This window comes from Chenopodium album, chromosome 6 (assembly GCF_948465745.1).
Source record: "Chenopodium album chromosome 6, dcCheAlbu1.1, whole genome shotgun sequence".
In the NCBI taxonomy this organism is placed as follows: domain Eukaryota; kingdom Viridiplantae; phylum Streptophyta; class Magnoliopsida; order Caryophyllales; family Amaranthaceae; genus Chenopodium; species Chenopodium album.
Genome location: NC_137839.1, coordinates 71407514 through 71424062, shown reverse-complemented (window position 1 = coordinate 71424062; position 16549 = coordinate 71407514). Strand labels below are relative to the sequence as shown.

The following is a 16549-nucleotide window of genomic DNA, read 5'->3' as shown; positions in this document are numbered from 1 at the left end:
GCATAGAAAGAGTGTTAAGCTTGAATATTTAATTGTGCACTACCTAGCTTTAAACTTCAAATTGGTGTGTAGCCCGGACGTTGTACCGGGTTGTTACTTTAATTATTCCTTGTAATTATATGCATTTGATATTTATAATTTTTTTTAATTAGAACTTGTGATTATCAATTATATATATATATATTTATTTTCATGTTTATAACAAAGTTGATAGTTGGATTAGATGGTAAAATAACCATCTTTGAGGAAATATCAAACTTTCCATATAATTACCCAACTCATCACAATTTTTTTTTTGTTTTGTAGAAAATTCCTCAAAAATTCATAGTATGTTTCAAAGAAAAACTCTCAACATGGTGTACTCTAATCGGACCAAATGAAAACACATGGAAAGTGAAGTTTGTTGGTGATTTGATGAAATTCTCTCATGGATGGGAGAAGTTTGTTAGTGATCATGGAATAGAAGTCAATGACATTGTGGTGTTTCATTATGCTGGAGATTCGTCGTTTAAAGTCTCTATATTCAACGGGGAGAATTGTTGTGAAAGGGAAGGCTCTCACTTTGCGAGTAATACTTCTTCTAGCTCGCAGAATGTTACTTGTACAAGCTCTTTGCATTTCAAGAGGGCTGGTGACAACAATGGTTTGGGTACGAGTACTCCTGTTGCTGCTCCTCCTCCTGCTTCTGCTCCTACTCCTGCTGCTCCTGCTCCTGCTCCTGCTACTCCTGTTGCTGCTCCTCCTCCTCCTCCTGCTCCTGCTGCTGCTGCTCCTGCTCCTGCTACTGCTACTGCAGTTGTTGGCAGTTCGCAAAAACCCATTGTGGTTGATGAGGAAGATGAAGGAACATATAATGCCAATGATCAAGATCATGACCATGACCATGACCACGAGTCTGAGTATGACACTGCTACTACTATTGATTCAAGTGAGGAAGATTATCAAACTGAGTCTGAGTACCAGCCTGCTGTTTGGAGGCGGAGAACCAGGGCAAGATTATATTACTCTACTACAGGTGATAAGTCTTTTAGCACCATCTTTAAGAAATTATGTATTATGTGATTCAAATTTGCATATGTTCCGGTAAAGTTTGAAGGTTTACATGTTTTGATAATGCCACATTGATTGTCATGATATACATGTGCTACTTGCATTTCATGATATATGTAGCACGATTCTTGAGGGGGAAATGTTGAACTGTGTTTGTAGAGCTATTATATCTGCATCTGGCTCAGTATACGTGCTCCTGTTGGGTCGTTGCTCATGAATGATGTATTTGTTGATTGTTGATCTTTCTTTCTTTCTTTTTTTTTTTTTGAAAAAGATTGTTGAGCAATTTTTAAGATGATCTAGAATGAAGTAGCAGCAACAGTGGAGCAATTCAGCAATATGTGCTCGATACACATGACCTGATAGTATAAAAAAGAGTTGGCTTGTTTTGATAGTATTAGTGGCGGAATAATTTTGACCTGATAATACAAACACATGAACATTTTTTAAGATGATCTTTGAGCTGAAAATTTTGCTCTTTGGAACAGGAGTAAAAATTCTCTCTTGGGCTAATGATCTCTTAATTGGATTTAGTTGATCCAATTTGTGAACACGCCGCTGTTCTAAATAGCTGATATAGAGGCATAGAGCGAAGTCAGTGAAATTGTTCACGAACAATTTATTTTATGTTTTAATAAGAATGGACAATAAATCTTTAAGGCATTTAGCAATCATAGTAAAGCAAACACATGGGAAATTTCCTGTCAGTGTCATAACAATCACAGATTTACGAGCAGACTACAATCCTATTTGGAATAGTATAGCAAAATGTAGCCTGTCTGTGTGTGTATCTTAGAGTGATGTTTTGAATTGGAGATACAAATTATAAGACAATCTTTGGTTAGTGATTAAAATCATGAAGGTTGTGGCATTGTGTTCTTCATTATTTGCTGCATAATTCGTCTTTTGAAGCTGGTATTGATGCAAAATGTAGTGTAAGGCTCAATCTATTACATACAAGAAATCAGAAAGTGCTATTACCTTGAATGTAGGCCAAATTTATACTCCATATCTTTGAAAGAAATTACGTGACATACGATTTTTTTTCTTTTCTAAGTCCTATGAATTTATCAGCATATTGCTATGCAGAAAAAACTTCTCGAACCAGAATATGCTACGTATCTAATCAGAGGGAACCTACAGAAGAAGAAAAGGAAAGAGCTGTGGAAAAGGCTACAAAATTGGCTACAAAATTTATGAACACTAAAAGATATACTGCGAGAGAGAACAAGATTCCGAGCCCGCCTATGCTTCAGATAACCTTGCGGCCTATACATGTTTACAGGGGATTTATGCTGGTTTGTTTTTCTTTCTATACCCTTAAGTTATTTTTAATTAAATTTTTTGTTTAAGCTATTGTGAGTGTATAAGCTAATGCTCGTTAACTCATCAACGAGTTGCCAATGTTTAAAGGCTTTGAACATGTTAGAAGGACTATGCTACATTTGCCTGTTGGGTAATCCATCCACTAGTTAGAGAGGTTAAAATGTATTCTAAATTGTTGAGTTGGATTTCACTACGTTTTTATTTGTATACTAGCGCGTTACAAAACCATGTACGTTTTTGATATGCTATAATTTAGTAATTTAACAACTTCTATATGTGGATGTGTAAGCAGACACTCCCAAAGAAATGGGCAATAGAGCATATGGTCCATGGCTCTCAGGACGTGAAGCTGCAGGTTGGAGACCGAAGCTGGATTGTTGGATACAGATTGACTAAGTCTCATAATACGGTTGTTCACTACTTCAATCCAAACTGGAAAAAATTTGTGCTTGACAATAATTTGGAGGAACACGATTCATGTGTGTTCGAGCTGATTCAGAAAGGGTGCTTATCCGTCTTTAACGTCTACATATTTCGTGCCATTGATGAAATTGTTCCCTTGACACGGTCAAGTTACAGGCCTTAAGCTGATTGAAGTACAATGACAAGGAAGATTGAACTACAAAAACAAGTACTCTGTAGTTGCTAGATAACAAAGCTTATTTGAACTTTTACTACTAAATTAGATGGTTTAATTTGTATAGTTTGATGCTTAATACTTAGAAGTTGGCCTAGAAAATATTTGAGTAGGAATTAAGGTAAACCAGCACTTTATTGAATGTATTGATCTTGTTTGTGCATGTATGATATTTACACTTGGAGCAACACCTCTGTTATTTGATCCTATTAAATTGAGTTTTTATGATTTGAAAAATGATTAAATTAACTTTTTTTTTTAATGATTATTTGTAATGATCCTTATAGATAGAATAAAGGAAGCATGGGCATTTTACACAAAAAACACATTACTCAGCTCCCTCTATCCCCTTGTTTGCTCTTATGGGTGTAATTTTGTACAAAAAATTTGGTTGGATAGAGTTGACGGGAGTGAAACTTAGTGGGATCAAATGTAGTGAACATACTAAAAGTTATGATTTATAGTATGAGGTAAATTCGGAAGGATAATTTAAAACCGTGACAATTTCAAGGATTGGTGAGTAGAGAATAAAATTGAAGAGGGTTATTACTATTTAGTGCTTGTTTGGTTTACCTTTAAAAATAAGGGAAATGAAAATTCATGAAAACAGTGACGGAACCAAGGGAGGTTGGCGTGGGCCATGACCTCTCCCTTGGTTTTGGTTATGTATTAAACGTTGCTTTTAACATTTTTTTTAGTTTTTATTTAATTTATGTTAAGCGTGTCATAGTTCAGTTGGTAATAGAGTAATTAGATATATTTTAGAGGTCTTAGGTTTGTAGCTTGCTCCTAACATTTTATATTTTACTATCTCTTACTCTCTGAAATAATTGGATTTATGGTGCAACTTATTTATTTTATGATCATCTAAAGACTTGTATGAATGTATGGTGTAATACTACGTATTAATTAGATAAACTCACAATTTGATAATTTAGTTTGAGACTTTTTTTCGGCCCTTACTATTGTTTCATTCCTCAGGGTATTTTCTAGCTGACCTTCATGACGTGCCTTCTTTGACGTAAAAATCCATAGCTTGTGTTATTTTGCTTGTGTTTTGCTCAATAATAGCTTTGATATTAGCGCTTAGGTACGCAGATAGTTCCACAAATTTAATTACCAATTTAAAACAGGTACACAGTAAAATCGTATTAAGTGATCGTTTGCATTCATGTAATAACTCTAACTTGGATAGTTCCGTGCGATGCACGGTTTTAGCAATAAAATATTTGATCATAGATATTAGAAGACATGATGTTAAATATTCTAATTGAATTCATAAATAAAATAAATTATATAATAATGCTAGCATTAGTGTTTACTGTTTAGTGGTTAACATAAGAGGAAAGAAGGAAAAATGAAAGAGCCTACCACCAATTACGTAGTTATTATTTTTTTTCTCTATAAAAAAATAGTGTTGTTAGTCAATTTAGTAAAAAAAAAAAATTCATTTTTTATAAAAAATGTGTAATTAATTTAGCTTTTTCAAACTTTAGCTTTATCTTGAAAAGAAAAAGAAAAAAAAAAGGATGATAGCACTTATAATTTTGGCGGGAAATATTTTAATCTAAAGCTGACACATAGGCAGTGGTGATGTCAGCGGTTTCTACTTTAGTTATAACTAGTTTAGTTCCTGTGCGATGCACAATTTTAAACAATCATATTATGATATTTGTTTATAATGGGGAGAAAGAAAATTTTCTACTTCGTTAATTTTTTGTGTACACTATAGCATATTATTTATAAAATAAAAAAAAAAAAAAATCACAATGAACACTTTTGAACATTAAAATATTAACATACTTAAAAAAAAAAAGTAGTTGATGAGGACAAAGGATAAAACATATGAAAGGTAAACTAATAAAAAAAAAAAAGCAAAAGTAAAAAAATAAAAAATAATGATATCATCAAAGCAAATTGGCGTGAAAAAAATTTATGTCAAAGTGACATGTGTACAATTTAGGTTAAGTATGATGTCAGCAAAGTTATGTTTTAGTATTAGTTAATGGATTATTATAGATAGATTAGCGTGATCCTAAGCATTCCCACGCCTTTTGTTATGGAGTAAAACAAGCTTAGCCTGGAAAAAAACACATGATCTACCCATAACTAGAGCTGTCAAAAGCTGACCCGACCCGAAATACCGACCCTAACCCTAACCCGTCTGAACCCGAAAAAAATGGTGACCCGAACCCGACCTAACCCAACCTAACCCGACCCTAGACCCGAGTTGACCCGAGTATTTGAGACCCGAACCCGACCATAACCCGACCTGGAGAGGACCCGACCCGAATGTGACCCATAAATTATTGGCCTGAACCGAACCCGACTCGAACCCGAGAATGACCCAAACCCGATTTAACCCGTCAAAACCCGAATTCAACCCGACCTGTTACTAACCCGACCCGAGGTCAACCCGACCCGTTCCTAACCCGACTCGAATTTAAACCCGACCTGTTACAAACCCGACCCGAAATCAACCCGACTTGTTATTGATCCGACCCAAATTCAACCCGACTTGTTATTGCCCCGACCCGAATTTAAACTCGACCTATTACTAACCCGAATTTAAACTCGACCTATTACTAACCCGAATTTAAACGTATTTGAGGCTATATGAGGTGAGTGAGGTGAATCGATGATAGTGATTTTGTCTAATTAAATCAGCCAAATGTTTTTTTTTTTTCTAAATTTATCTTCAAAATAAACTTCCATATAACTACTTATAATCCTTTTATTGATCCGTTTTTTCAAATTTTAGTATTCACTTGTTTATTTTAATATTTTTTAAATGTTTTAAATTATGCAATTTGATTTGGAGCTTTAAAAAAAAAATTAAAAAAAAATTTATTGACTTGAACCAAACTCGACTTGAACCCGAGAATGACCCGACTAGGAAATGACCCTGACGTGATTATAACCCGCAAATTATTAACTTGAACCGAACCCGATAATGACCCGACTTGATTATAACCCGCAAATAATTGACTTGAACCGAACCCGACTCGAACCCGAACAAGACCCTAACTCGTTTAAACTCGTAAAAACCCGAATGTAACCCGACCGGTTTTTCACCCGACCCGAATGTAACCCGACCTTTTATTGACCCGACCTAAACCCGATAAGATGTATGACCCGACGTGACCCAACCCGAACCCGACCCGCATAGGTCCCGACATTAACCCGTACTGACCCGACCCGAGATGACCCGACCCACACTAACCCGACTCAAACCTGACCCATTTACCCAAATTGACAGCTCTACCCATAACCCATAGGGTTACCTTTTTTTTTTTTTTTTTTTTGAATAGAACCTATAGGGTTACCTGTTAGTTATATTTAAGTGTTATTTTTTAAATCTTGCATTTAGGTTATTTTATACTGCATTTAGTATTTGTGTTTATTGTTTTAGGTGTTTCACTTGTTTTACAAAATAGACTAATTTGAATTCGAAGATCAATTCTTGGTAGTTAGGTTCCAGTCCCCTCTTAATTGTTTTTACGGGAACTGGAATTTAACTACCCAAATAACACTCTCATTTATGAGTATGGGCCTGTTGTGATTTACTGAATTGAATTAAATATTTTATGAGAGAATGAAATTAGGAATTGACTGAACCGAATTGATTGGAGCTAAACTAAACTAAACTGAATTTAATATTTTATGAGAGAAGAAAATTAGAAACTAAACTGAATTGAACTGATTAGAGCTGAACTGGACTGAAAATAAGCTAAATAGAACAGACCCTACGTGACTTAAGGAGTACGTTGTAGACTAGCTTAAAACATCATACGAGTAAATTCTTGATATAAAACAAAAAAAAATAGGTAAATTCTCAATGGTACTCTTAAGGTTTTTATTTTTCTCAATGGTAAACAACTAAAAATAAGATTATCTTTGGTAATCAACTATTTGTATTACTAATACAATGGTGACATTAATGAGATTAATCTACAAATATAAGCTTAACCATAGTTAATAAAAGGCAAATTGACTAATATACCCTTGAAAAAACAATCAGATTTTTCTTTATTTTAAACAATTAAAAATTAAAAAAAAATCACCCACCAGCCATTCTAGTTAGGGCTGAGCAAAACTACCCGAAAAACCGAAAACCCGTTCCGAAAATTAGGGTACCCGATCCGATAACCATAACGGTTCGGGTACCCGTTCCGATAATTTTTTATCGGGTATGGTTTTTGGGTATCATTTTAAAATTAACGGTTACCCGTTCCGTTCCGATAAGCAATTATTTTGTTTTTTTCCTACTTAAATCTATCTTTTCAACATTTAAACTCTTACGTTACTTCATAATCACTATATAATATCAATAATTAGTAATGTTATTAATAATTTGGTCAAGATCATGTGGTATTGTTGTTAATTAGTGTTAAAAAATATCATAATAACTAATTTTTTAAGTTTAATTATCACTATTGGATACTTTATTGGGTACTCGATAACCGTTCCAAAAATCTGGGTACCCGAAATTCGGGTACCCGAAGTTATCGGTTCGGGTTATGGATATCACTTTTAGTGATATTGGTTATCGGGTACCCGAACCGTTAGTACTAATGGTACGGGTACCCGTCCCATGCTCACCCCTAATTCTAATACTCCACTTGCCCAATGCCCAAACCCAATCCGGCCACTTGCCCACGGCGCCGACCTCTCCCAGACCTCCCTCCCCCGGCGTCGGCGCCAATTCCCTCCCCCTGTCGCGACGCCTCCCTTTCCTCCCTCTCGGATCCCCCCGTAAAACCCACGAAATCCCTAATTGAAAACCCCAATGAAGCAACCCCAACCTCCATTGACAACCGCCCTTGGCGCCACCCACTGACCGAAACCCTCATTGGATAACGTCGACCAACACCCCCAATCCTTCCAGTCAACTTCAATCTATGCCTCTGGTCACTTGCGAATCTTTATTTAACCAGCTTTGATTTGAGATGGTGTTGGTGTTGGTGGTTTTAGCGGCGCTGCGAAAGAGAGAGGAGATGACTGCGGAGATGGGAATTGAGTGGTAAGGGTCGTAGCGACAAAGGGAGAAGGTGTTCAACCTGGCGCCGGCGTCGGGGATGGAATCTTGGATGGCACGGTCGGCGCCGGCCGGGAGTTGGGTGGGTAGGGGTGGCAGGGGGAAGAAGTGGGGTGGTGGGTTTTTGTTATAAAGGGTATTTTAGGCATTTTTCTTTTCCTTCTCTTTTAAAACATTAACCATGATTAATATTCTTTAAAATGCTTAACTAATGTTACCACTGAATTAATTTTACAAATTATAGATTACCAAAGATAATTTAATATTTTAGTGTTTACCATTGAGAAAAATAAAAGCTTAAAGAGCACCGTTGATAATTTCCCAAAAAAATATGATACTACAAGTATTTCCTTATGTATTTGGTGAATATGACACGCCAATAAAGCAAGTTATCTTTACGTTCATTAAATAGGAAACTCTCAATGCCTTAGCAGTTGAGGTTAGAAGTAGGTAACTTTTACCAGTCTCCAATATCCTCATTGATTAATAACATGTACTTGTATCAAGTGAATTCAACCATATATTTATATGATCTTCTGCCAAAAGATATGCACTCTTTTAATTTTTACTGTACTCGTTGTTCTAAAACTCTCTCCTTTTGTTTCTCTTTCTCAAAGCTTAGGTTTAGCAAAAATGGCAAATAAATGCCAATGGTGTAAAATTAAGGAAAATTACCATTATTGGAGTGACTTTTCTTCAACAAATCACCAATTTCTTGTGATCATGGCCTACAATTTCCATCAACAGCTGGTAATTTTCTTGTTATTTACCATTTTATTTAACTCATTATTATTAGCCAAGTTTTTACTTTTTTTTCTTTGGTAGAAAATTACTCTAAAGTTCCTAGCATGTTTTACAAGAACATAATTTGCAATTGTGCATAAAGAAAAATATAATCACGTGAGAATTTTCTTTGTTACATTTGGAATGCACTTTAAAACTATCTTATATAAACAATTTATAGATTTAAGTAAAAGGTAATTGTGCATTAGTTAGCTGAGTATGATAATGAACCGAGGAAGTATTGAACTAGTCATAAAACGAAAAGTATAGTTAATGGAATAGTAGAATTTATTTTGTTAAAATTTTGTTGGGTATTCTTTCAAAATAATATCCAACATATAAATTTAGTAGAGGAAATGAGTATGATACTTGTCAAATTAATTTCAAAATAATATCAATATATAACTTTTCATATAATTACCCAATTGATCACAAAGTTTTGTTTGTTTTGGTAGAAAATTCCTCAAAAATTCATAGATTGCTTCAAAGAAAAACTCTCAACATGGTGTACACTAATCGGACCAAATGAAAACAAATGGAGAGTAAAGTTTGTTAGTGATATGATGAAATTCTCAGACGGATGGGAGAAGTTTGTTAGTGATCATGGAATAGAAGTCAATGACATTGTGGTGTTTTGTTATGCTGGAGATTCGTCGTTTAAAGTCTCTGTATTCGACGGGGAGAATTGTTGTGAAAGGGAAGGCTCTCACTTTGCGAGTAATACTTCTTCTAGCTCGCAGAATGTTACTTGTACAAGCTCTTTGCATTTCAAGAGAGCTGGTGACAACAATGGTTTGGGTACGAGTACTCCTGCTCTTACTCCTGTTCCTGCTCCTGCTCCTGCTGTTGGCAGTTCGCAAAAACCCATTGTGGTTGATGAGGACGATGAAGGAACATATAATGATCACGAACATGACCACGAGTCTGAGTATGACAGTGATACTACTATTGATTTAAATGAGGAAGATTATCAAACTGAGTCTGAGTACCAGCCTGCTGTTTGGAGGCGGAGAACCAGGGCAAGATTATATTACTCTACTACAGGTAATAAGTCTTGTAGCACCATCTTTAAGAAATTATGTGCTATGTGATTCAAATTGCATGTGTTCTGGTAAACTTTCTAGGTTTATTTTCATGATACTTTGATAATGCCACATTAATTTTCATGACACTTATGTGCTAATTGCATTTCATATAATATGTAGCGCGATTGTTGAGGGGGAAATGTTGAACTGTGGATTTTGTATCTCAGCATGTAAATTCTTATAAAGGTGTTTTTAGAATTTTCATGTTATATCTGCATACGGCTCAGTATATGTGTTCTTTTTTGGCTGTTGGGTCTTTGCTCATGAATGTTAGAGGACCAACTCAACCAAAAGCTTAAGTTGATGGTTGAGGCCCAGGAATATGTTTTATACTCTATCAATGAATGATGTTTATGTTAAACAATTTTTGAGATGATCTAGAATAAAATAGTAACAGCAGATGGAGAATTTTGCAATATATGCTCAAAATGCATGATCTGATGGTACAAAAAAGAGTTGATTGGCTTGTTTTGATAGTGTTGGTGGCGGAATAATTTTGACCTCATAGTACAAACACATGAATATTTTTTAAAATGATTAAAATGATCTAGGCTAATGATCTTTGAGTAGGGTTTAGTTGATCTAATTTGTGATCACGCCACTGTTTTAGATAGCTGATATAGAGCGAATTCAGTGAAATTGTTCACTAACAATTCATTTGTCTTAGAGTAATGTTAAATATGGAGATACAAATTATAAGGCCATCGTTGATGGGTAAGTAATATCATTGAGGTTAATTGTGGCAGTGTGTTCTTGATTATTTGCTGCATAATTCGTCTTTTGAAGCTGATATCGATTCAGAATGTAGTTTAAGGCTCAATCTATTACATACAAGAAACAGAAAATGTTACTACCTTGAATGTAGGCCAAATTTATATCTTTGAAAGAAAATAGGTGACATATGAAATTTTTTCTTTTCTAACTCCTATGAATTTATCAGCATATTGCTACGCAGAAAGAACTTCCCGAACCAAATTGTGCTTCATATCTAATAGAAGGGTTCCTACAGAAGAAGAAAAGAATAGAGCTTTGGAAAAGGCTATTAGATTTATGAAGGCTGAACGTTATATTAAGATGGAGAACAAGATTCCGAGCCCGCCTATGTTTCAGATAACCTTGCTGGCTTCACATGTTTGCAGGAAATTTATGCTGGTTAGTTTTCCTTTCTATACCCTTTACTTCTTTCTAATTCAATTTCTTGTTTATGTAATTGAGAGTGTTTTATTACTCTGTTTAAAAGTAATTGCAACTCAAACTTTTAGTTAACATGTTAGTTTTACTAGTTCCCCAACCTCAAAAATTCTTATCATAGTTCAGATGTGCAACATCTGATCTTGTCTTGTTTCTTATGCCGGGAATCTTAGATGATTTCCTAAACTAAAAAGAGCGAAAAAAATTTAATAACACACAATTTACTTGGTTCGGTTTATATGACCAATATTTTAGTGTGGACAAGGTCTATAAATCTACCCTTTTGCATCTTTGTGTGTGACTGCAGTTTTGTACAAGTGTAGTCGTGTAGAGGTTTAGTTATTAAGACAAGCTAATGCCCGTAAACTCATTAATGAGTTACCAATGTTGAAAGGCTTCGGCCATGTTAGAAGGACTATGCTACATTTGTCCGTTTGGTAATCTATCCACTAGATAAACAGGTTAAAAAGTATTCTAAATTGTTGAATTGGACTTCACTACATTTTATGTGTATGTTAGTGCGTTACTAACCTCAGTGAAGACAAATATTCTTTGTTTCTCATATTGTAAATTATTCACTCGTTTTTGATATGCTGTAATTTAGTAATTTGCCAATTTCTATATTTGGATGTGTAAGCAGACTATCCCAAAGAAATGGGCAATAGAGCATATGGTCCATGGCCCTCAGGACGTGAAGCTGCAGGTCGGAGACCGAAGCTGGATTGTTGGATACAGATTGAACAAGTCTCGTAATAAGGTTCTTCACTACCTCAATCCAAACTGGCAGAAATTTGTGTTTGACAATAATTTGGAGGAGCACGATACGTGTGTGTTCGAGCTGATTCAAAAAGGGCCCTTATCCGTCTTTAACGTCTACATATTTCGTGCCATTGATGAAATTGCTCCCTTGACACGATCAAATTACAGAGCTTAAGCTGATTGAAATTAAGTATGATAACAACAATGATCGAATTACAAAAACAAGTACTCCGTAGTTGCTAGATAGCAAAGATTGTTTGAACTTTATTTTACTACTAACTTTGATGGTTTAATTTGTATAATTTGGTGCTTGGAACTTAGAAGTTGGCCTGGAAAATATTTGAGTAAAAATTCAGGCAAACCAGCACTTTATTGAATGTATTGATCTTGTTTGTGCACTCTACAAAATTTTTTGTTTGATAGAGTTGCTACTTGCTAGGATGGTAGAGGCATGCATTGGATCAACAAGGATACTATCCAGCTACCGAAAGGCTTGGGAGGACTTGGTGTTCGTAGTATGTCAAGTCTGAATTGTGCTCTTTTGATGAAGCAAGTATAGAGGATTAGCCATAATCCTCAACTACTGCTCTCTAAGGTTTGTGGTGCGACGTTTAAATCTCCAATTCACACTAGAAAACAGGTCACTCATGCAAACAAGAACTACTCCTGGGGCATGCGCAGTCTAGCAAGAGCTGAAAGTGTTCTGTTTAAAGGTTGCGACGACAGGAAAGTTGGAAGGGTAAATAAGATTATTGCAGGTAGAGACTGATGGGTGGAGGGTAGTGTGCCAGAGTTTAGGGCTACTGTGCCTCTTCATGATGCTAGAGTGTTAAGGGCGATGGATTTTATTGATACAACAATTAAGGAAGGTCTGGAATCACAACCAAGATAAATTCTTGTTTCGTTTACAGGGATGCAGCTTTGATTGCTTCTATGGAATTATCGGAACAAGAGTCAGATGACTTTATGTACTGGTTGGGTCACAAGTCAGGTCGATACACAATCAAATCAGGATACGCGTTCATCAAGAGGTCTATGGTGATTAAAAATAGCCATCATTATTCTGATTTTCATAAGACTTTGTGGTTGTTAGTCCAAATGGAAGCTTTTTATGTGGAAGCTTCTTTGCAATGGCATTGCCATGAAAAGGGACCTGGGAAGAAGAGGATTGCAGATTAACACTTGTACTGTTATGACCTATGTAGTGACTCTGAAGAAGACTCACAACATATTTTTCAATTCTGCTCCATAGCTCAAAATGTGTGGAGGGGTGGTATACTTGGTATCCACTTAGAAGCTAATGGAGATCAGTCTTTCACTCTTTCATCGAGTGGTTTCTATACTATATCCGGCTCTTTATAAGCAAGGATGGGAGACATGGCCATCGAGTTCCTTTTTCATTAGTATTTTTAGGGGTGGTATACTGGATAGGGGAGAAGCAGGGGGGCAAGGCTGTTTGGGGGGGGGGGGGGGGGGGGGATTGTGGTTTGGCGATTTTAGCACTGCAGACAGAGATGTTGGCTTGTTTAGAAGGGCTGAAGTGGGGAATGCAGAGATTGGTGTCTTCGATTACCATTCTTACAGATTCTCAGGCACGAAGGGGAGCCAAATATAAGTCACATATGGACGGTTGATCAAATAAAACTCCTTAGCAACTTCTTTCGATGGTGTAGCATCCCCAAGGCTCATCGAGGAAGAGTCCACAAAGCTCATGACCTAGCAACAACAACAATCGTGGCTTGTCGTCTTTTTATTACTTAGTATAGTTTCTTCTTGTTTAAGCATATGTTAAAAAAAAAAAAAAAGAAAAGAAAAAAAAAAGAATAAGAGTTGCTAGGAGTAAAATTAGTGGGATAAAAAATAATGAATGTACGAATAACAGAATAAGTAATGAACCCTCGTTATGCATGATTTATAGTATGAGGTAAATTCAGAAGGACAATTTAAAATCATGACAAATTTCATCAAGGAGTGGAGACATACTGGAGAGAGTACATATAAAAAGGAGGAGGGTTTTACTAATTAGGCCCTGTTCTTTTGAGCTTCTGGCAGAGTAGAGCAGAGCATAGCAGATTTCAGCAGAGCCGAGCCGAGCCGAGCAGAGCAGAGCAGATTTGATTACTACTACTACCACTACCACTACTACTACGACTACTACTACTACCACCACCACCACCACTACTACCACTACCACTACTACTACCACTACCACTACCACTACCACTACTACCACTACCACTACCACTACAACTACAACTACCACTACAACTACCACTACTACTACCACTACTACTACCACTACCACTACCACTACAACTACTACTACTACTACTACAACAACTACTACTACTACCACTACAACTACTACCACCACCACCACCACTACAACTACTACTACCACCACCACCACCACTACTACTACTACTACTACTACTACTACACCACCACTACCACGACCACTACCACTACCACTACCACTACTACTATTGTTATTAAATATTTATTACTACTACTACTATTACTACTACTACTACTATTATTATTATTATTATTATTATTATTATTATTATTATTATTATTATTACTACTACTACTACTACTATTACTATTATCGCATTATTATTATAATCATTAAATTTTTAAAGTTAAATATTAATTATTATTATTATTATATTAATTATAATAATAATTATTATTAAATAATATTTAATTATTATCATTATTAAAAATTAATAATTATTATTATCTTTAAATATTAGTTATTATCTTAATATTAATTGTTATTATAAAAATCGATTATTGTTATTATAATTAATATTATTAGTTATAAGTATTATTATTAATATTAGTATAATTACTATTATTATTATTAAATATTATTATTTATTATTATTATTATTAATTTATTATTATTAAATATTAATAATTAATAATAATTATTATTTTTATTAAATATCAATAATTAATTATTATTATTATTATTATTAAGTATTAATTATTATTATTAAATATTAATTATTTATTTATTATTAAATATTAATTATTTATTTATTATTAAATATTAATTATTATTCTTATTAAATATTAATTATTATTATTAAATATTAATTATTTATTATTATTCTTATTAAATATTAATTATTATTATTAAATATTAATTATTATTATTAAATATTAATTATTTATTATAATAATTCAATATTAAGTATTAATTTTAAGTAGAACAGAGCAGAGCAGATTGAAGCAGAGCAGAGCAGAGCAGAGTAAAACAGATTTCAGCAAAGCAGAGCAGAGCAAAGCAGATTTCAGCAGAGCAGAGCACAGCAAAGCAGCTCTAAAGAACGGGGCCTTAGTCTATTAGATGTGCAATTAGTTATTTTTTTTAAAATTTACATGGAGAATTTTAATATATTAAATTTTTAGAACTAGATGTTTACTGATAAGAATATTTATTTTAATTTGCATAGGGGTGAAAGTTCGGTTTGCGGTTTGGATTATAGCCAAAACCGAATCCAATCCAAATTAATTCAGTTTAGGAAATCTCAATTCGAATCCAAACCGATTTAAGATTCAATCCAATCCAAACCAAACCGAATTAATTCGGTTTTAAAATTAGAATCCAATCCAAACCGAAATTTGTTCCATTCTTTTGCAACATTCAAATCCTCAACCCGAACTTCACCCAGAAAATTCCTGCAATCATTTCTTGTTGACAACATTCTTTGTGAGAGAGTAAGATATTGAGAAAGTAAAATTGAAAATTAGGTTTTTTTTTTGTAAAGTTTATATATGAAAGTGGAAAGTGGTTGGATACTTAGAAAAAAAAATGGGCTTAACGTAATCGGTCAAATTCGGTTTTCGATTTTTTAAACCCCAAACCGAATCCAATCCGTAACCCATATTTTTTTCCAAACCGATCCAATCCGAATTCTAAAAAAATCCAAACTGAATTACTAATTTGATTTGGTTTTCGATTCGGTTCAGTTTTAATCCGAATTACTTACACCCCTAAATTTGCATCACCTTATTGTAAAGAAGAAATGTGGCCTAACTATAAAAAAATTAGATTAAAATTAATGTGAACAATGTGCAATTTACGTAGTATTTATTTTATGATTATATTATCTAATTATTTCTTCACAGGGCGAACTTCACCCTTCACCTATTTTTGAGCTATTGAATTAGGCGATCCGTTTTCTTTTTTTCACTCTTCTTTCCCTGTTAGGGAAAGAACTTGGCTCTAAAATGATAGTAATGCAAGCTTTATGTATTTAGGTAGAAGTAGACCTCGATCTCTGGGTAGGGATGGCAATCTAGTCCGAATCCGACCCTACTCCGCCCTGATCCGAGGTAAAATATCCGCTCCGAGTTCGAGAAAAAAGTAATCCGAGTTTGACTCCGTTAAAATAATCCGACTTCGAGTCGGAGGAGGGTCGGAGTCGGATCCTACAAAAAATCTGAGAAAAAAATCCGACTCCGACAAATGTCTGACTTTAACGGATTATCCGACTCCGATTCCAATGGATAGTGGATTTTTGTGTGGGTCATGGTGGCATTGGGTGTGGGTTGTAAAGGCCCAAATAGCCCAACATCTCAAAGTATATTGAATAATGAAAAAAAAAACTCGGAGTCGGGTCGGATCGGAGTCGGAGTCGGAGTCGGAGGTCGGATATTGAAGTC

At 34.7% G+C, this 16549-nt stretch overlaps 2 protein-coding genes across 2 annotated transcripts; both read left to right on the top strand.

The window, feature by feature from the left end:
* Positions 1-1690: 1690 nt before the first annotated feature.
* Positions 1691-2962, top strand: LOC145637178 (B3 domain-containing protein REM19-like). The gene is made up of 4 exons (XM_081688664.1): positions 1691-1827; positions 1913-1980; positions 2125-2348; positions 2669-2962. The coding sequence occupies exons 1-4, from the start codon at positions 1691-1693 to the stop codon at positions 2960-2962; spliced, it is 723 nt and encodes a 240-aa protein (XP_081544790.1).
* A 5528-nt stretch (positions 2963-8490) lies between these two features.
* Positions 8491-12099, top strand: LOC145635158 (B3 domain-containing protein REM16-like). The gene is made up of 4 exons (XM_081686444.1): positions 8491-8801; positions 9290-9878; positions 10860-11071; positions 11751-12099. Exons 1-4 carry the CDS (start codon positions 8580-8582, stop codon positions 12042-12044), a joined length of 1317 nt encoding a protein of 438 aa, XP_081542570.1. The 5' UTR covers positions 8491-8579; the 3' UTR covers positions 12045-12099.
* The last annotated feature ends 4450 nt before the right edge of the window (positions 12100-16549 follow it).

What these genes read in the sequence shown, in the direction of transcription:
- LOC145637178 (XM_081688664.1), top strand. Translation starts at nt 1,691, where the DNA reads ATGGACAATAAATCTTTAAGGCATTTAGCAATCATAGTAAAGCAAACA. An exon ending in AGTATAGCAAAATGTAGCCT is followed by an intron (nt 1,828 to 1,912) that starts GTCTGTGTGTGT and finishes AAAATCATGAAG; the next exon opens with GTTGTGGCATTGTGTTCTTC. An exon ending in TTTACAGGGGATTTATGCTG is followed by an intron (nt 2,349 to 2,668) that starts GTTTGTTTTTCT and finishes ATGTGTAAGCAG; the next exon opens with ACACTCCCAAAGAAATGGGC.
- LOC145635158 (XM_081686444.1), top strand. Translation starts at nt 8,580, where the DNA reads ATGATCTTCTGCCAAAAGATATGCACTCTTTTAATTTTTACTGTACTC. An exon ending in ACAATTTCCATCAACAGCTG is followed by an intron (nt 8,802 to 9,289) that starts GTAATTTTCTTG and finishes TTGTTTTGGTAG; the next exon opens with AAAATTCCTCAAAAATTCAT. An exon ending in ATTATATTACTCTACTACAG is followed by an intron (nt 9,879 to 10,859) that starts GTAATAAGTCTT and finishes TGAATTTATCAG; the next exon opens with CATATTGCTACGCAGAAAGA.